The sequence below is a fragment of the Balaenoptera musculus genome, chromosome 19 (genome assembly GCF_009873245.2).
Source record: "Balaenoptera musculus isolate JJ_BM4_2016_0621 chromosome 19, mBalMus1.pri.v3, whole genome shotgun sequence".
NCBI classification, from domain to species: Eukaryota; Metazoa; Chordata; class Mammalia; order Artiodactyla; family Balaenopteridae; genus Balaenoptera; species Balaenoptera musculus.
The window spans coordinates 51,019,197-51,040,362 of NC_045803.1; the positions used below are offsets into that span (position 1 = coordinate 51,019,197).

The window sequence follows — 21,166 nt, forward strand, 5'->3', positions numbered from 1 at the left end:
CCAGCTCGGTTTTCCTCCTGGTACCAATAACCACCCCCACTGTCATGTCGGAATTCTCCTCTCACGTAATTGACCTGTTGGGAAGTTGTGCTTAAACCACACTGACATCGCATTTTAGTAACTTGGGAACCGTCTGTTTTTTCCCCCAGTAAATTGTTGAGAAGCTAATTCTTGTCAGCCTAAAAACTTGAATATACATTTGAAATAAATCAACAGTGCTCCACTGTGGCAGCCTGCTGAAAATCCCTGAGGAAGATTATATTTTTAGTTGATCCACTTGTCACTGCACTGTGTTTTTAATATTGTGAGTCATTCTTTTTCTTCATTTTGTGAGAAAATACCCAATATCTTGTCATCCCCCAAAATATAAACGAGTCCTCTCGATTAGTGGCAAAGTTCTTCAGTTTGCCTTCTAGGCTTCATAGGCTGTTATAGTTCAGTCACTGAGTCATAATCAAACAGGTATTTGAGCTGACATTAGGCAATAGTTGATAACCAGAAATAGAACGAAGAAAAAGGTTGTCTCAGAAGTACAAGTAATAGGTAAGTCAACCAGTGATAGAAGTTTGGGAAATGGATCTTGGTGGAATGTCTCCCGCTAAAAGGAGAGCAGTGCCTGGATTTCTCATGTAAGATCAGCAAACTCCCAAGAGACTGTCACCATGGTTCCCAACTTGGCTGTGTGTGGAATCAGCTGGAATCCAGTAATCTGTTGCATATAGGTAAAAGCATTTAACCAATGTTGAATTTTTGGTTGCTAGGTCCCTTCTAATTTTATTGTTGCTATTATAAGCACTATGAAAATGGCCTGCACATACCTCTTTTTGGCTCTCTTATTAGGATCAATTCTTAGAAGAGCAGTTGTGGGGTCAAAGCATATGACTATCTTTTTCTACTTCTGATCTGTGAAAGCAAATTACTCTCCAGAAAAGTTACGTGTAATTCTCATCTCTTCATCAAACAGTAGGCAATGCCGTTTAGATCTAAAGTATTTGTAAAAGTGGCGTTTAATTACAGTCAAATGTTTAGTACAGAATACAAGGTTTCTCTCTATTAGGGAAGTTCTTTTTTCAGTTGCTTTGTCATGTCATCTGAGCCCATTGCAGTCATGGAGAGGAGAAACCACTTCTTGGTGGGGACAGAAGGAGACACCTTAGGTTTCCTTCACTGGTGCGGAGGCGTGGGGCTGCTCCGTGGACCTGAGCAGTGGGTAAGGGGGACTGAGCGCTGGACCGGGAGTCAGGGAGGACCAGCTGTTGTCCAGCTCTGTCACTCACCATCGTTTCCTGGTCATTCTTTGTCCTGGATGGTGATGTCCTAGGCTTCTCCTCGGGTCTTTCCAATAGTACAAGCCCAGTTCCATCATGCGACTCTGCTAATCTTTCCAGAACTTCCTCTGACTCAGCTGTGCTCTGAAGCAGGACTTGCCTCTCTATCAGGGGGAAGGCTTCACATGTTAATCTTAGAGAAGAGCTTGCTGTGACCTTTAAAGACCCAGGTACCAAAGTAGATTTCAGTCCCAGGCTCCTCAGGCCTGTTTGACCTTCAGGTGTCTTGCACCAAGCAGTTCATCTTTTTCTCTCATCCTGTGGGCGGGTTTTCCAAGCTGAGTGGAGTTTTGCATCAGGTCCACTTCTGATTTATTTGCGGCTCGTCCCCTTCCGCCCCGTCGGAAGGGGGGCTTTGCCGTTCAGTTCCCGCTGTGGCTTCCCGTCCTGCGTTTCTCATTGTGCGTGTCTTCTTGGGGGTGGTTTTTGATACAATCACATTGGCCTTCATTCTATTTTGTTTTAAAAGGTTTAACTGCCTTTATGATTTTTCAAGCAGATGTTAAACGCACTTATATTGCTGTTATTTGGGTATTTATTTTGGCATTATGTATAAATGTTATTTTATACAAGTTCTGTGACCACAGAGATAGTACATGCCCATTGTAGAATGTTTGAAAAAATATGGACAAGAGTAAATGTGAACATGAAAACTGTCCATTTTCCTGGCCCTCCCTTAATTTGTCTTTATTTCTTGAAATTTTTTTCTGGGGACATTTTCCAAATACACACAAGAAAGAAAAGAGGTATAATGGACCTTCCCATCCCTTTCACCCATCTTCTGTAAGTATCTGCATATGGTCAGTTTTGTTCAATCTTCAGCCCCTCTCTTGCTCGATTATTTTATTTTATTTTATAAATTTATTAATTTTATTTTTGGCTGCATTGGGTCTTCGTTGCTGTGTGCGGGCTTTCTCTAGTTGCGGTGAGCGGGGGCTACTTTTCCTTGCGGTGTGCGTGCTTCTCATTGCAGTGGCTTCTCTTGTTGCGGAGCGCGGGCTCTAGGCACATAGGCTTCAGTAGTTGTGGCGTATGGGCTCAGTAGTTGTGTCTTGCGGGCTCTAGAGCGCAGGCTCAGTAGTTGTCGCGCACTGGCTTAGTTGCTCCGCGGCATGTGGGATCTTCCCGGACCAGGGCTCGAACCCGTGTCCCCTGCACTGGCAGGCGGATTCTTAACCACTGCGCCACCAGGGAAACCTGCTAGATTATTTTAAAGCAAATCTAAGACAACATAAATATTCATCCATGAATACGCTATGACTACCCCTCTATTATCACTGTTTGTATCTTAGAATATCACCTTCTGATTTTTTACTTTTAATAGAATGATAGGCGTTCTATAGAAAAGACATTAAATATGTATGTGTATAAAGATATACTTCAAATATTTTTGAAAAAAATGTTTCTAATACATTTTTCCTCAAGGTTTTCCATAGTCATTTAGTGGAGATAGTAAATTAGCAAAATAATATGATAAGGTCGGAGAAAATATAGTGAATAATATGTCAAGGAAAGAAACAGATTTTTAAAAATTTCAACCTAATCTTTGAAAGAGTGGCTAGAATTCGGATGTGGAGAAATAAATTCAACTTGACACGGTAAAATTCTAATAATAGGCTGAAATAATGTCACAGACTAAAATCATGTACCTTTGTGTAACCTATCTATTGTCTGAAAAAGGAAATGCAACCTTATTTTCTCTGAACTGCCTCTATCTTGCTTGAGTCCCAGTTTCCCTTCGTGGTGGAAGCGTGGGGAAAAGTGGACGGGACAGGAGAGCTGTCAGCCACAGCTGCCCGGCAGGGGAGGGGGCGCGGGGGGGTGTGGGTGGGATGGTGGCCACTTAAGTCGTCGTGAGAATGTACAGCAGGCTTCTCAGAGCCCAGGAAGTTAGTTTTATTTTTAGTAGAGATTTAATTTACATACTTGAAAATTCACCACCTTGAAGTATACGGTCTGATGGTTTTTAGTTGTGTTCACATCCAGAAAGAAACCCCATCCCCGTACTGGTTAGCGGTCATTCCCCATCCTTCCACCCCTCCAGCCCTAGGCAAGCACTCATCTTTCTCTCTCTCCCAATTTGCCTCTTCTGGACATTTCATATGGATGGAATCACACCATGTGTTGTCTTTCGTGAGTGGCTTCTTTCACTTAGGATAATGTTTTCAAGGTTCATGCACATTGTAGCATGATCAGTTCTTCCTTGCCTTTTATGGCTGAATAGTATTCTGTTATATGGATGGAGCACATTTTGTTTATTCATTCATCAGTTGATGGACATGTGTGTTATTTCCACTTTTTGGCTACTGTAAATAATGCTGCCATGAACATTATTCTCATTCTGCCCTCTGGGAAGACATTGTGATACTTGGAGGCTAAAGGTGTTGGAAGGTAGGCTGGTGTGGACAGTGAAGCATCTCTTTGGGAATCAGCATTCCTCCCAGGCTCAACACCAAGACCCTTTCTGAGCCCCTCTTGAATGAGTGTCCATTGGGGCATGCCCAGTGGTCTTGTAATCACTAAGGAAGCAGATCTCCTGGGGAGAAGTTTTCCAGTCCACACCTATCATAGCCAACAAGAGACCCAAGATGTTGATCCTTGTTTGGTTTAAGAAGAGGGCATTAGCACAAAGTGACAGGCTGAATCCAACTTGGGCTCAATTATTTCGTAAAGCTCTTTGTTTATTTGACCTCCCGTGACCCAGAAAATAATTCTAACCAATCAGTGCCGACTCCCTTTGGCGCCAGGGTCCACTTGCTTTACAGCTGATGACAGACGGGGCCACACGGCTACCACATCTGAATTAATCCTCAACTCCAGAGCCGCGTGCTGTTCTCCGGCAAGGTTGTATTTCTTCATTAGCTATTCCCAGGGCCCAGGGAGTCCCAGAGGATGTCAGAGTACATTAATTTTTATCATAACATGGAATCTTTCAGGTCTGAATGGCAGCACACAGCTGTCAGGGGCTTTCTGAACTCTGTTACAGCTCCATATATCTCTAGGCAAAACAGAGGAAAGAGCCCTCATTGGCAAGGAAACGTACAAAATGCATGAGGTGTTTCATTGTTTGAGTGACTTGACCATGTGCTTCAGCACATTCCCCAGGTAATTTTTTTTCCCATTGTCCCTGAAAGTCCACCTCTGCCACGCCGCGTTAAAGCTCCCTCCCTTCATTGTAGCTGCAGAAGGTGTTTTTAAAATAAGCTCTCTTTGCATAGTGGTAATGAAATCATCATCCGGTCCTGAATGCTCTTCTATAAATACATAAGAGATGAATGTTCCCATGGTGCTTTTCAGCAGAATGTATGCATCCCTGGTGTTGCAGAAGCTTGTAAATAATGCCTTGTAATGCTCAGTATTGCTTCATGTCCACAAAATATTATTTTAATTTGAAGCAGTGCTAATGCATTTCTAGGAAGGCTAGTTATTTCTATATTGCCTTTATTTTCCCCACTTATCAACTGAGTAAAATGCTTGGAGGGATGCATTTTGTTTAGAGAGAATGCCCAGGTATTGTTTTACTAGAAGCACTGTCAACAAATGCCAGGAATCCCGTGTGCATACGGTCCTATATTAGACATTGCTTGGTGTGGCCGTTAGGACCTTCCAACAGGGAAATCACAGAGAGAGGAGACAGTGTTTTCAGTTGTAAAGGTAAGTGTGTTCTTCGTTGGCATAGCAAGTGACTTACTGCCGGCTCTAGTCCTTCCCTCATTTTCCTGGATAATTCTGATTTCTTCGTAATGGGTGTGTTTTGTAAGTCCACATGGGCTATTCATTTAATTACCGCCCCCCCACCACTGCTCGGCAGCCTCATTGCACAAGCTCTGTGAGCCACAGAGAAGAGTTCCCCAAAGTTCACGTTTTACCACTTATATGTAAGATGGACACAGGCAAGTATTGTATTTATCTTAACGCATACTAAGTTTAAAAAACCCAAACCAGAGCAGCAACTGACTGCTGATGTTTTGGCAAAGCACGAGGCTGAGAAATACAGGTGATTTGGTTTCCAGTGCATTTAAAAAAAAAAAAAGTAAATACAGGGGTTCCATAAATTTGACAAAAATTAGGCAAATGGTACATAAACAACTGCATTGTGGTTAATGCTGAGAAAGAGACTCTTTGGGTTTAAAATAAAAGTGCGGACTGTAGGCATGCGGTACGTTAAAAACCAAATGACAGTGAATGGGTGTGAGCAAAGGTGCAGAGAGCTTTCACAGTGGTATCTTATATAATTCTTAGGGGTTTGGTAATTCAACACACTTCTTTTGTTCAGGCATGGTGCTGGATGTAGGAGCATAGGGGTAACCAGATGCAGATTTAGCCCTTCAGAGGTTTCTAATCTGTTGTTATGACTTTCTCCACTTTGTGTGTGTGAAACTATGGGTTGTAGCGAAAAATAACCTCTTCTCTAAATAATGCCATCCCCTTAAAGACTTAAATATAAGACATGACACCATAAAACTCCTAGAAGAGAACATAGGCAAAACATTCTCTGACATAAATCGTAGCAATGTTTTCTTAGGTCATTCTCCCAAGGCAATAGAAATTAAAGCAAAAATAAACAAATAGGACCTAATCAAACTTATAAGCTTTTGCACAGCAAAGGAAACCATAAACAAAATGAAAAGACATCCTGTGGAATGGGAGAAAATATTTGCAAATGGCTTAATCTCCAAAATATACAAACAGCTCTTACAACTCAATGACAAAAAAACAAACAACCCAATCAAAACAATGGGCAGAAGGCCTAAACAGACATTTCTCCAAAGAAGTCATACAGATGGCCAATAGGTACATGAAAAGATGCTCAACATTGCTAACTATTAGAGAAATGAAAATCAAAACCGCAGTGAGGTACCACCACGGTCAGAATGGCCATCATTAAAGAGTCTACAAATAACAAACGTTGGAGAGGGTGTGGAGAAAAGGGAACCCTCCTGCACTGTTGGTGGGAATATTTATTGGTGCAGCCACTGTGGAGAACAGTATGGAGGTTCTTTAAAAAACTAAGAGCAGAGTTGCCATATGATCCAGCAATCCCACTCCTGGGCATGTATCTGGACAAAGCTCTAATTTGAAAAGATACATGCACCCCAATGTTCATAGCAGCCCTGTTTACAATAGCCAAGACTTGGAAGCAACCTAAATATCCATCGACAGATGAATGGACAAAGAAGATGTGGGTGTCGGTTACACCGGTGTATGTATTTTCTGAAAAGTCATGATTTTTCAGTGTTTGGATTTGTGTGTGTGTGATAATTCAATACAAGTTTTGGAAAAAAACCCAAAACTGACCCTTATAGGATATCTACTGAAATTCACATGTTTAAGAAAGACATGAGGTGGTAGAAAATGAGAAGTTAAAAAAAAAGATGTGGAACATACACACACACACACACACACACACACACACACACACAATGAAATACTACTCAGCTATCAAAAAGAATGAAATGATGCCATTCGCAGCAACATGGATGGACCTAGAGATTATCATATTAGGTGAAGTAAATCAGAAAGAGAAAGACAAATACCATATGATATAACTTGTACATGGAATCTAAAATATGATACAAATGAACTTATTTACAAAACAGAAACATGGAAAACAAATTCATGGTTATCGACGGGGAAAGGGGATGGGGGTGTTAAAAATTAGGAATCTGGGATCAGCAGATAGAAACTACTGTATATAAAACAGCTAAACAACAAGGTCCTACTGCATAGCACAGGGAACTGTATTCAGTATCCTATAGTAAACCATAATAGAATATGAAAAGGAATATATATATAAATATATATAACCGAATGACTTCGCTGTACATCAGAAACTGACACAACATTGTAAATCAACTATACTTCAATAATAATAAATATAAAAAAATAAAAATAAATAATACCATCCCTAACTCTCCCGATCTACCAGCTTTTTCCCTTCTTCATTTATGTGAATAATATTCACATTCTCTGAGTTCTCTTCTAGAGTTTACTGAGCTCCAGTTTGGCCTCCCAAGACTTCTTCCATATCCCAAGTGAATTTCTTTAGGCCATAACCACGATTCATTTGTCAAATGAACAAATGGGAATTTGCCAAGAGGGACGTTGGTTAATTTGTATTTTCCCTATCAGTGGGAGCTATGTTCACGTGAGGTTCTAGGTTATGAGTGCAGTTGAAATTATTTATTCTAACTCCCTCCACTCTCCCGTCCCTCTGTGCTGATCTCTGATTGTCCATTTTATTAAATGTTCCAGGAAACCAAACACAGGGAAGTAAAGTACTAAGTGGAGAGTTCAAGAGAGAAATGGAAACAACAGGAGGTGGAACACCAAAGAGTCAGACCAGCATTTGAGGCATTGTGTCAATTGGATTAAGTGCCTTTGGTGGCATAATTATCAGATTGATGCATTTTTCCTAGAAACCCCTCTTGGAAGAAACTGTGGGTATATTCCTGTTTTACGTTTCCCCCCACTTAGAGTCAGTGGGGGTGAGATCTTGCTGCAGGGACCGCATGTGTTAGGATGGGAAAATAGAATCAAGATAATGGACATGAGGCAAAAATTTAAGGAAATAAAAACAAGAGTGTTGCCATTTTCTGTTAAGTGTATGTACTGATGTTCTGGCATTCACTATAAGAAGTTGTAAATGGTGCATGAAATGAAAAATTCCTGATGGTCTCCTGGGATACATCCAGCTCTCGGCTCTATTCCTGCTGATTGGTTTGGATTATTTTCTCTTTTCCAACTTAAAAAAAAGGAAAGTGTGGCTCTAGTGTGGCTAGGTTATGTTGACAGCAGAATCCATTCCGGGTTAATTATTATTTTAATATTTGATGGTGTCCCTCACACTCTTGAAATGTGTGGGTCCTTTAAAATTCAGCAGCACAGCAGCTGGATGGCCATTGCCCACCTGAGCTGATGTTGATTCCACGTGTTCATGTTTCTCTTGTTTTACTTGCTTTATTTCCTTGCGTGTTTATTCGGATCTCATCTGCCAGAGATATTGAGTAAGGACATGGGAAACATTATATATGTATTTTAGAAATGTGGGAGACAATTATATACATATTTCATATCTCTGCATTGTTGATGGATGGCATGTCCCCAAAGTGTAGCCCAAGGTCCAGGAAACAGGCAGATGAGAAAAGAAAATAGCCTGTTTCAGGTACCCTTTCTGTCATGGCTGGTGCTGGGCAATTCACATTTTTCTCTGATTCTCACAACTATCAAACAAGGTGGGGATTATAATTTCCTTTTATCGTTATTATCATTGTGAGTTTGAGAAGCTGATTATATATTTTTTCTGTATATCACAGCAAATAAGCATTTTTTAAAAGTTTGCCCCTCTACCACCTAAAATCATCCTGAGTTTTACTAGGGGCATGAACACCACAGTTTGGGCAGTTGAGGTCTTGGTGGATTACTTGGTGGAGTGTGAAGGACCTTCCCTGGGCTCGGCGTAGCTGTAGAAGAGAATTACTATGTTCACTTTCATGCTGCCATCTAGGAGTTTGAGATAAACCAGCACTCGTTATTGAAGCAGGGATCCACCTTGGAATTCTATAATAATTTTTTCCCCTCTTTCTGTTGTGGGAGAAAAGGACAGCTGAACACCAGATCAGACTAAAAAACAGTTGCTCTTGGGACTTTGGGTCCTCAGGCCCTTTCTCTTGAATTTCAGAGCGTTTCCAAATAGTATGAATTCTTGCAACTCACTTGAGAAATGCCCCATATGGTGTGCCATTCTGTTTCAAGGAGGAATTGAAAAGTATTTCCCTTTACATAACATTCCACTTAGCTCATTCTTCTGCTGTGTCTGAAGTGGAGTCCCCCAAAGGCACAATTGTGTTAACGTTCTGCTGGGTGTTTATTTAACCTGTTAAGAGTCCGCCTCGTTTTGGGGGGGCATGTTACGATTCAGTTTACAAATCTTCAGCCCCGTGATTGTGGCTACTGCTCTTCACAGGCTCTTTTGAAATGGGCTTCTTATTTCTCAGGTTTGAACTTACATATCTGATTCTTAGGTTTCTTGAGTCACAATGGGCCGGTCTTGTCTCCAGAGCATAAGTAACTCTTTATTGATCAGCTAAAACAGATCCACTTTTTCCCGCTTTCTGCTGCCATCTTTGAGGTAATAATATATTGTAAAATCTGGCTATGTGATGGTTTATAGACCAGATGTCATTGGGAAAATAGCATTGATTCAGATGTATGCGTTCAGGTGTGTACCTAAGGCTTCCGTCTTAACGCATGCAAGACCTTGGCAACACAGACCTCTTGATTGTTGATTGTTGTCTACTGGCAGAGATAACAATTGTCCATACGGATTGTGGCCTGTGGTAGAAAATGTTATGTAATGTAGGAATGGACACGCCCCAGACAGCATTGAAGACCAGGCTTCCTGGGAGATGCTGCCCCCAGGAGCTGATGTTCCGTTTACGATCAACACTGGAGATGAGATGCCCTGCAGTTGGGTTGTTGCCAGTTCCTGGTGAGCCTTCCCAAGAGTCAGCACCCTTGGGATTGGCAGTGAGTGTTTGTGAAGGATGCTGATGGGATCCTGGCCCTTGGTGGGTTGGTGTCCCTGGGAGCTTGGTGCCTTGGTAGGGACCTGAATGCCAGGGAGCGTGGGAATCAAGTGTACTGGGCTTTCAGTTAGATTCCCCAGTTTTGTACTAATCACCTGTCAGGTGCTCGGTACTCTGCAAGGTGCCCCAGAGACACGCGTATGACTGAGACCCGCGTGATGCAGTTATATACACATACACACATGACTCATGCCAGGGATGTGATCAGAGCCATTGGAAGCACACAGCACACTATTGTTTTTCTCCTTTTGTTTTTTTTTATTACTGTGTGTTCTACATACAGTAAAACTCACGCTTTTAATTGTACGGTTCTGTGAGTTGTAACACACACACAGTCGTGGACCCACCACAGTCAACATATAGAACAGTTCCATTACCCCCTCAATTTCCCCTGTGCCCCTTACACCCAGCCCTGGCAACCATTGATTTTTGTGTGTGTGTGTGTGTCCCTAGAGTTTTGCCTTTTCCAGAACGTTATATAAATGGGAGTATTCTGTGTGGAGCTTTTTGAGTTTGGCTTCTCTCATGTAGCATGATGCACGTATTAGTTATCTGTTGCTGTTAAATTACCCCCAAAACTTAGTGACTTCAAACAGCAAACATTTCTTCCCTCACTCTGTTTCCTACTGCCATCGTAATAACTTACCACAAATGTACTGGCTGAACAGAACGTGTATCCGCTTGCAGGAATGTATGTTCCCGCCAGCTTTATACACCGTAATGAAAATATAATAATAGTCTTAAAAAATCTGCGAATTTGAAAGGTAGAAAATATCTCATTTTGATTTTTGCTACTAGTGGAATTTAACACTTTACATCTTGAACTGTTTACTGGTAATCTAGTTTTATAAATTTTTGAAATGTCTTCATCAGTTTTTCTGTTAGACTCTTAGAATGTGTTTAATTTGGTCCCAGTATTCATGATGGGTCAAGTAAGAGAGAAGGCAAAGGTAGCAAGGCCAGGTGTGGGCTATTGCAGTGTCCAGAGCTAAAGGCAACAGAACCAAAAGCCTGGAGAAACAGTGGTGACCTTAGCTTGAGTTCCCTGGAGATGAGGTCTGGGACAGGGGTGTTTGCTCAGATAATTTACTGGGAGAGTGCTCTCAGAAGAAGAGTGAGGGAAACAGGTTATATTCAATTGGAGACCAGCTTCAGCCTGACCCGTGTAGGGAGCTCTGGAGAAGGAATTACCCCAGAGTCGGTCCTCCTTGTTAGGAGAGCATCTGGGTGCGGGGCATGACTTTCCAGGTATGATGGCAGCCATCACTCAGGGATGATTTTCTGGAGAAGTCAGTGCTCTTGGCAGTTGGGAATGAATACACTGGGGCCCGTAAATGATATCTAGACAGAACACCACACCGCTCGCCTCACTGGAAATATAGGGGACTGGACAAAATATTAATAGTCGCTGAAGGGTCTAGAGTTACTGGCGTTGACCAGCCATACTGGCGTTGACTCTAGGAGAAGACAGGATAGCAGATGTTTCCTAAGTGTTCATTATCAGGTGACTGGCTAGAGAGTAGAAATAAGGATGTTAGAAATAAGGATGCAGAAATAAGGATGTTAGGAAAGGGGGAAAACTTGAGGAGAGAAGATGAAGAGTTGAGATCTGGGGTGGGTAGGGATGAGATTCTGGAACTTGGGAGGGATGTAGGGGCTGGTGCTGTGGGTGTGAAGTTCACCTTCATAGAGGTGTTGTTTGGAGTCCCTGGCTGGATGAAATCGCTATAGGGAAGAGATTTTAGACGGAATCAAAGGCAGTTGGAAATGGAACTCTGGGCAGAAGAAGAAGGGGTGGAGCAGACGGAAGATGAGGCAGTGGTGGCATTAGGAGGAGGTCCAAGAATGGATTGTATCTCAGAAGCCGAGATAGGGAAGAGGACCAGGAGCCAGGGAGGAGCTGGATCCATTGCCACAGAGAAGTCCAGTTTCAACAGAGGGGAAGTCCTTGGACACAGAGATTGAGACGCCACTGCTCCCCAGGCAGCTTTGAGAGATTCTGGATGGTGATGGGGCAGAACTCAGTCAGCTTGGTGGTAAGAGGAGAGGTTGGGGCCAGGAAGGAGATTATGAATGGAGACGAATACTTCAAAACTATGGTCTATAAATGGGAAGAGGAAGGCTCAGTGCAACTTGAAAGAGCCCCAGTGTCCAGCAGGCATTTCTTTGTCTTTCCAGCCCTCTCTCTCTTGTCTGTCTTCCTTTCTTCCACTTTATTTTATCCACTTTCTTTCCTGATTTTCTCTTAGTTGTTGGTCTGAACAATCTGATTAGCCTGATAGGCAGCAGTGGAGATGGAGAGATTGAAGAGGGCAGAAAGAGAGGGGGTCGTCAATGGATGGCACGCTTGAAGGATGCTCACCTGCAACTAAATAACGTGTTATGTCACTTATACCTAAAATGAGAAGGAGGGGACCGAGAAGAAAACTTGGAGATCAGCTGTCTAAAGCCCGTTAGTGACAGCCTTTGGGCTCAGCCTCCTTTCTATTACCACCATTCATTGCTGTTTCCAGTAGGAAGTATCATTTACGGCTACACTGTCTAGAAAGCTTGGTTTAGGGAATTCCCTGGTGGTCCAGTAGTTAAGACTCTGAGCTTTCACTGCCGTGGCCCGGGTTCAATCCCTGGTCTGGGAACTAAGATCCTGCAAGCCGCATGGTGCAGCCAAAAAAAAAAAAAAAAGAAATCTTGGTCCGTTGTCACTCCCATTGATGACAAGCAGCTATACCCATTGGTGAATCTTTGGCACTCCTCCCTCCTTACCGCTGAACAGTTGTCCTCCGGTCCAGGGAGCGTGTTAGCTCTGGAGGATGGGATCGTCATCCCCAGCAGGCTCGGAGAATGCCCAGGCTGCACTCAACAGAGAAGCATAGAGTCTTTCTCCATGGGTGTATCAGAACCACAGAGAACAAGCACGCCCCCCTCTATTGGAATGACCAGTTCTATACACACAGAAGTCAACCTGTCGGGTCCCCACTTACCCCTTACAGAACAGAATCCATCGAAGAAGAAGAAAAAAAAAAAAAAATCAGTCCCTGAAAATGCTGACTAATAGCACCAACTTTGGAATTGGAATGATACTATGTTTGTTTCCATTCTGTCTTTATAGTTTGAACTTTCCTTTTGATATTCTGTAAATATTCATCATCTCAGAGCCTTTTGAATTGCAGTGGCTTTTAGTCAAAACTGAACAAAATATGCCATTTGAATAATAAAAACCTCATTAAAGTGAGGTAAAAGGAATTCTTTTCCTTTGGTACAAGCCAATTAAGTGTCTTTACAATTAAAAAAAAAGTTTAGCACTTTATACTTTCATATTCCATAAGCCTGTTTTTAATTAATAGAGGGGACAAGCTTTAGGTACGTGGTACATATTTTGCCTCTGGGGTTGTGCAATTAACATTAATGAAGCGTATTAAAATTTGGTGAAAGAGGAAAGGGTTTCCCAGGTTCTCTGTGGGTTCATGCCTCCAGGCTGAGGTCTTAGGTATAGCAAGTTTCTTTGTTTGATGCTGTTTGCAATTCCTTGAGACAATGTGCAGGCAAGGATAAAGGTAGTTGTTATTGAGAGAGATGGAGCCAACATTCCAAATGCCCAGCCTGTCTCAAAAATAGGGGAACACTGAAAAAAACCAACTTTGGAGAATTTTATTTTCTCTTGTGGATAAAAAGGAAGCGTCTAGAGACAAAGGGAGTAATAACCATTGAGGCCTGGCAGGTACCTAGCAAGATACTGGGGCTTTGCCCATCACAACTTTGGGTAGGGTGCATGCGGCTGTTCTCAGTTTACAGGTAAGTATCATAACATGGCTGAGCTAGAGTTTCTCTCAGCACTTGACTCTAGCCATATTCTAGGGAGCGTATCTAACAAAGAAGGTACTGTGTAGTGTCCTTGAAGTCAGAGGACCTTTTTATTTTGTTATATTTTGTTCTTATTCATTTATTCGCTTCTTTATTTATTTTACCTGTTTTTTTTTTTTTTGATAAGGAGTTTCACTGTTTCTTTTTAAAAAAATATTTATTTATTTATTTATTATATTTTTGGCTGCATCGGGTCTTCGTTATGGCATGCAGGATCTTCCCTGTGGCACGCGGGATCTTTTTTTTGTTGTGGCATGCATGGGTTCTTCATTGTGGCCCATGGGCTTCTCTTTAGTTGTGGTGTGCCGGTGTTCTCTCTCTAGTTGTGGCGCGTGGGCTCTGTAGTTGGTGGCACACGGGGTCTCTAGTTGAGACGTGCGGGCTTAGTTGCTCTGCAGCATGTGGGATCTTAGTTCCCCAGCCAGGGATCGAACCTGTGTCCTCTGCATGGGAAGGCGGATTCTTTACTACTGGACCACGAAGGAAGTCCCTATTTTACCTGTTTCTGTTACTTACTCTGACCATAGGAAGTTTGCTTCTAATTGCTTTTTTTCCTGACCATAAAATGGAGATAATAAACATGTCACCTAGGGTTCTTATGTACACAAAGCTCTTAATAAGTGCTTAACCCATACTTAACACTCAAAAAAAAAGAAAAAAAAAAGTATCAGCAACTCTGAAAAGGTGGACCAAATATTTGAGATGCAACCTGGAAAGTGCCCATATGTAAGTCATATATTCAGCTGACCCCAACTACATCACCACTTTTAGGTTTTAGATAGGTGATGATTTGGAAATAGATCAGACAACAGAAAGAATGAGACAGTTTCCCTGTGAGACTTCCATTGCCCAGTGATAATGAGATTTGCACGAATACTTTTTTAGAAGAAACAGTGGTTTCTTTTTTTCTAGTTAAGATTAATTCACGCTTTCTACCAAGCATTTGAAGAAGAATTAATATCAATTCTTTGCAAACTCTTCCAAAAAATAGAAGAGGGAATACTTCTCCACTCAAGACGTCACAAGAAAAGAAGTCTTCAGACCAGTATCACTTATGAATATAGATGCAAAGATCTTCTACACTATTCTAGCAAACCAAATGCAACAATATATAAAAAGGATTGAAATTTATACCATGGCTAAGTGAAATTTATATAAAGAATTCAAGGTTGGCTTAACATTTGAATGTTAATCAGTGTAATATATCATATCAGTGGAAAAAAGAATGTCAATAGATGCAAAAAGAACAAAGTTGAGGACTCCCATTTCCCGATTTCAAAATTGACTATAAAGCTTCAGTAATGAAGACTGTGTGGTCATAGCATAAGGATAGTCATATAGATAACAGAATAGAATCGACAGTCCAAAAATAAACTCTTACAGGTGGTCAGTTGATTTTCAGCAAGAATGCCAAGACAATTCAATGGGGGAAAGAATAGTCTTTTCAACAAATGATGCTAGAACAATTGGATGTCCATATGCCAAAGAATGAAGTTAGATTGCTTGTGTTCGCCATACATGGGAATTAGCTCAAGATAGATTCTAGACCTAAATGTAAGAGCTAAAACTATAAACCACTTAGAAGAAATATAGGAATATATCTTTGTGATGTTGGGTTAGGCAATGCTTTCTTAGATACAACCCCAAAAGCACAAGTGACAAAGGAAAAATATATATATATAAATTGTAGTTCATCACAATTTAAAACTTTTGTGTTGCAAATGACACCATCAGGAAAGTGAAAAGACAATCTATAGAATGAGGGAGATTTTGCAAATTGTATATCTGACAACAGACTTGTATCCAAAATATATAAAGAACTTTATTATTCAATAATAAAAAGATGATTACCTCACTTAAAAATTGGCTCAGCATCTGAATAGACGGTAGATGTTTCTCCAAAGAAAAGATTCAAATTGCCAATAAATACATAAATTGCCAATAAATACTAATGCTCAACATCATTAGTCATTAGGGAAATGCAAATAAAAATCACAGTGAGGCACCACTTCATACTCACTAACGTGGCTAAAATTAAACAAACAAAAAAACCCAAGACAGTTTTAATGACAAATATTGGCAAGAATGTGGACAAATTGGGATCATAATACATTGCTGGTAGAAATGTAAAATAGTACAACCATACTTTGGAAAACAGTCTGGCAGTCCCTCAAAAAGTTAAACATAGAATTAGCCATATGACCTAGCAATTCCACTTCTCCATGTATACTCAAGAGAAATAAAAACATATGTCTCCATAATAACTTGTAAATGACTATTCATAGCAGCAGTATTCCTAATAGCTGAAAAGTGGGAAAAAAAACGAAATGTCCATCAACTGGCAAATCGTTAAATGAAATGTGATATATCCATACAGTGGAATAGTTTTTGGCCATAGAAAGCAACAAAGTACTGATACCTGCTACAACATGGATGAACCTTGGAAACGTTAAGTGTAGTGAGAAAAGTTGTTCACGAGAAGACCACATATTGTGTGATTCCATTTATAGGAAATATCCAGAATAGGCAAGTCTATAAAATAGAAAGCAGATTAATGGTGTCTGGGGGATGGGAGCAGTTAGTGACTGTTAATGGATACAGGGCTTGTTTTGGGGGATATGAAAATGTTGTAAAATTAAAATGTGATGATGCTTGTATAATTGTGAACATACTAAAAACCAGTGAAGTGCACGCTTTCAAAAGCGTAAATTGTATGGTTTGTGAATTACATCTCAGTAATTTTTTAAGAAATCCATGCTTATATAGAAAATTTGGAAAATAACAAAAACAGTAAAAAAGAACTAAGCAACCTAATGATATTCTGCACATCCAGAGCTAACATTTTTCTGTATTTCCTGTCTTGCTGACTGTACGTATAAAAATCTTTTTTTTTGGGGGGGGTGCTGGGAAGGGATATGAATTGCGCACATAACATTTAATTTCCTCCTTTTTCAATTGATTTGAGAAATTGGGGAACCTCTGACTTAATCCTTGCTGATTTATCTTATCTTCTGTTGGATTTTAAGTTGCTTCTAGTTCATATACAATTTTATAATTCTACCTCATTTATATATAATTATTACTCATTCTTATGCATAAGCTTTTATGTAAATTTTGAGGATTTCTATGGGAATGAATCTTGGAAACTGTATCAGTTTGCTAGGGCTGCTGTAACAAATTACCACATATTTGGTGGCTTACAACAACAGAAATTCAGTCTATCACAGTTCTGGAGGCCAAAAGTCTGAAATCAAGGCGTCTGCAGGGTTGGTGCCTTCTGAGGAGGGGTCCATTCTGTGCCCTTCACTAGCTTCTGGTGCAGGTGGGCACTCTTTGACAGCCCTTGGTTTGTAGATGCATCTCTCCATTCTCTGCCTCTGACTTCACAGTGCCTTCTCTGTGTGTCTTCTGCCCTTCTCTTCTTTTGTAAGGACACTTGTCAATTGGATTTAGTTCTACCTTAATCCAGTGTGATCTCATCTCAAGGTCCTAAACTTAATTACATTTGTAAAGACCCTCTTTCCAAATAAGGTCCCATTCACAGGTTCCTAGTGGACCTATCTTTCGGGTTCACCATTTAATCCCCTGCAGAAGCAGTGGCATATCAAGGGGGTAGCAGGTGGCTGTAGGGATAGTCTGCCCCATGCACGGGCAAAATGGGGGAGCATTGTTTGTAGAAAATTCAAAACCAATAATAAGGACTTCCCTGCTGGCACAGTGGTTGAAAATCCGCCTGCCAATGCAGGAGGCACGGGTTCGAGCCCTGCTCCGGGAGGATCCCACATGCCGCGGAGCAACTGGGCCCGTGCGCCACAACTGCTGAGCCTGTGCTCTGGAGCCTGCGAGCCACAACTACTGAGCCCACGTGCCACAACTACTGAGGCCCGCGCACCTAGAGCCCGTGCCCCGCGGCAGGAGAAGCCCCCGCAATGAGAGGCCTGTGCATCGCAGTGAGGGGTGGCCCCGCTTGCCGCAATTGGAGAGAGCCCGCGTGCAGCAACGATGACCCAATGCAGCCAAAAATAAATAAATAAATGAATTTATTAAAACAACAACAACAACAAACCAATAGTAAAATTACTAAACGTTGCTCTGCTTTTTATTATGATCATCATGCAGTGGCAGTTCTAAACATTATCAGTGATAAACTATTCCTCCCTAGAGGTATGAGCTGCTGCCCTTTGCACTGCCCCCTGTGTAACCCACTACTTGGAAACAGGATTACTATAGGTGAAATAATGTGGATATTTCTAATTCTCATGATAAATGTTTTCAACTTAATATCCACGGGGTAGGAATATATAGTCTTGCCAGCTTTATACAAGGTAATAACAATATGATAATATAAATAAATCTGCTAATTTAATAGGCAGAAAATATCTCATTTTAACTTTTGCTACTGGTGGAGTTGAACATGTTACCTCTTGCACTGGTTATTTTATAATCAAGTTTTATGAATTTTAAAAATATCATTGTCAGTATTTCTGTTAGACTCAGAATATGTTTTTCTTGTTGATTTGTAAACACTGTTTACGTAGTGAAAATATGGGTTCTTTATAGGATTGCAAATTTTTGCCTTTTTTTAAACTTTATTTAGATAACAGATTATTTTAGTTTTTAGATAGGCTTTTCTTTATTGCACACCAGTATTTGTTTTCTAAAAGCTCACGATTCTTCACCTACATTCTTCCATGAGGATGGAACAAAATCAGATTATTGCAGTAGTAATAGGTCTATGAGAAGTTTCTATGAAAAGAACACTAAGGTTTTTAAAATGAAAGATAGGAAATATTTCATTTCCTATATCACATATTCCATGCCATTGGTGTGGAATCTGAACACCGTCAGTTTCCAGCCCCTTATTTTACAAGCAAGAATCAGAAACTCAGAGGATTTGGTGATTTGCTTGAATCTGGGACAAAACGCTGATCTTTTATCTCTTAAAGCAGTGGTCCTGTAAGACCGTACCGTCTTTTTTTCTCGTGTTTCATGTGTTAGCTAAATTCCCGAAACGCTTTTTTTTTTTTCTTCCTACAAAGCATTTATTGATGACACTTTTTTCTTATTATAAAGACAGCACATGTTAATTATGGAAAAAATAAATATGAATAAACTCAGAAAGAAAACAATTTAAGACACTTTGGGTTCCATCCACCCCTAGAGGCAATGACTGTTAACATTTTTGTCTATCTTTCATTAGCATTGTGTGTCTGTGTGTGTGTGTGATCATACAATATTATATATTTTGTTTTTAAACATGAATGTTTTACAGGGTCAATAGATTTGTTATTTTAATGGCTGCATAGTATTCTATCATATGCATATATTCCAATTCATTTAATGATTCCCCAATTGTACATTTAGTGTACTTGTAATGTGTTGCTCTTATGTTGCAATTACAAACACTGTGGATAGCCTTGAATATATTTCTTTATACAATTCTCATTAGTACCTTAGGATGATTTCTTACAAATACAATTTCTTGGTTAGGATTTAGGATTTTGATTCACATGAAAGGCTTTTATTTTTAAATTTTTTATTATGAAATTATGTGCAAACAAAGAGAAAATATAACAGACCTCCACTTACCTATCCCCAAGCTGACTTCTAAAATGTAGATTTAACTTGACTTCTAAAAGGAATATATCCAAACAGTTTGTGCCTATCTCTTTAGACAGAGCATTTCCACCTTGGTATGTTTTACTTAATACCTAGTAAGTGCTGGTTCTGGTGTTGGCTTTTTCACAGCACACTTTCTCCTTTATTCCTTATGTCTTACTTTAAGGGCTGTTTCGATTTTATAGATGACGAAGCTGAGAACTGAATGAGCTAAGGAAGCACAGATTCAACTAGGCGGTAGAACCTGTGTTCCAACCTGGGTGACCAACTCATCCCAGTTTGCCCAGTATGGTCCCGGTTTTGGCACTGAAAGTCCCGCATCCCAGGAACCCCCTCGTCCCCAGCAGCCCAGCACAATTGCTCACTTAGAGTCCAAGCCCTTCCTGAGCAGAATGGTCTCAGATGCGACATTCTAGGGCGTCCCATTTCCAGCTGTCTATAGTCCTGAAGATATTGAAGAATTGGTTATTCCCGGGGGAGCGTGGATCATCCTTGGTTTCAGAGCGTTTCTATCTGCACAACGTCGGATGTTTTCTTTTTCAGGTCACTTCACGTGCTTGTGTGCAATGCAGCAGTGTTCGCTCTCCCCTGGAGCCTCACGAAAGATGGCCTGGAGACCACCTTCCAGGTGAACCACCTGGGCCACTTCTACCTTGTCCAGCTCCTCCAGGACGTCTTGTGCCGCTCAGCCCCTGCCCGGGTCATCGTGGTCTCCTCGGAGTCCCATAGGTGGGTTAGAATTGGATGTTCTGTTCACGTGACCGCCTTCCTCGCACCAGCTGCTGGTCCCCCCAGCCTCTCTTTTTGAAAATAATTTTCATTAGTCCTGCTCCAGAAAGTGTGTACTCAACCTGGCTTACTGAATTTATCGAGGTCTTTTTTTGTGTGTGTATGCGCGTGATGGTGGGCGATTATTTGGGGGTAGTGTCGACAGCAAGGTAGATTGTTTTTATAACTATACTTCAGGTCCCTCATTGATTTTGCTTTGAGATGGAATAATAATTGATTAAATCTGAATTCCTGACCTTTATTGATTTGTCATTCACCAACTTCACCATCTCATGAAGAAGAATGCGCAGTTATTCTAGCAGGAGAAACAATGCAATTAAAAACTGCAAGATGAAATCCAGTTGTTTTATAATGAGAAATTAGGGAATTCAATGCAGACATTAGCTGTGTGATTGTAGAAAGGGAAGTACTGTAGTTAGAACATATTAGAAATCTGGCCATGACTCTTTTGGTTAAAATTTCAATTAAAACATCAGATGGCACTTCTTTTCTGTCACCATTAGGAGAATATTCAGTCGACTAAGAAGACATTTGAACATTTCTTCGTATTTTCAGCATGTTTATTTCTAGAGTTGGATAAACAACTTTGTCTAAAGAGAGGTACCCTGAGAAGATAAAGGACTTGCCGGGTGAGGCTAGGTTTAATACATGTTAGGGAGATTTTCCTGGTGTGGTTGGGAGCTTTCACTCCTACCAAAGTAGCTGGAGAAAAATAATGTGCAAGGGCCTGTTTTTTTTCTCTTCGTCTTAAGTCCTGAAATGTTTTAGTGACCCAGAATGAAGCTTATTTTTTTAAATCATGCTTCCATAAAATGTAACCCCGGGGACTTGGAAGAGAGAGACCAGCCAAGGGTTAGTCTGAACCCTTTATCACTCCCAAACACAGGGGCTTATGGTTGAAATGACACACTGCAGATAGATTTAGTTTTACCATTTGAAATTTATGACGGCCGAAATGAAAGGAAAATGCCGGTAATAATC

The 21,166-nt window shown here is 40.8% G+C and overlaps 1 protein-coding gene across 1 annotated transcript in view; it reads left to right on the forward strand.

The window, feature by feature from the left end:
* The window catches only part of WWOX (WW domain containing oxidoreductase), a 974,128-nt gene that overhangs the window by 262,654 nt on the left and 690,308 nt on the right, over positions 1–21,166 (forward strand). Inside the window, exon 7 of the mRNA XM_036834493.1 lies at positions 19,940–20,125. Coding sequence (XP_036690388.1) covers positions 19,940–20,125 — 186 coding nt within the window. The remainder of the gene's footprint in view (positions 1–19,939; positions 20,126–21,166) is intronic.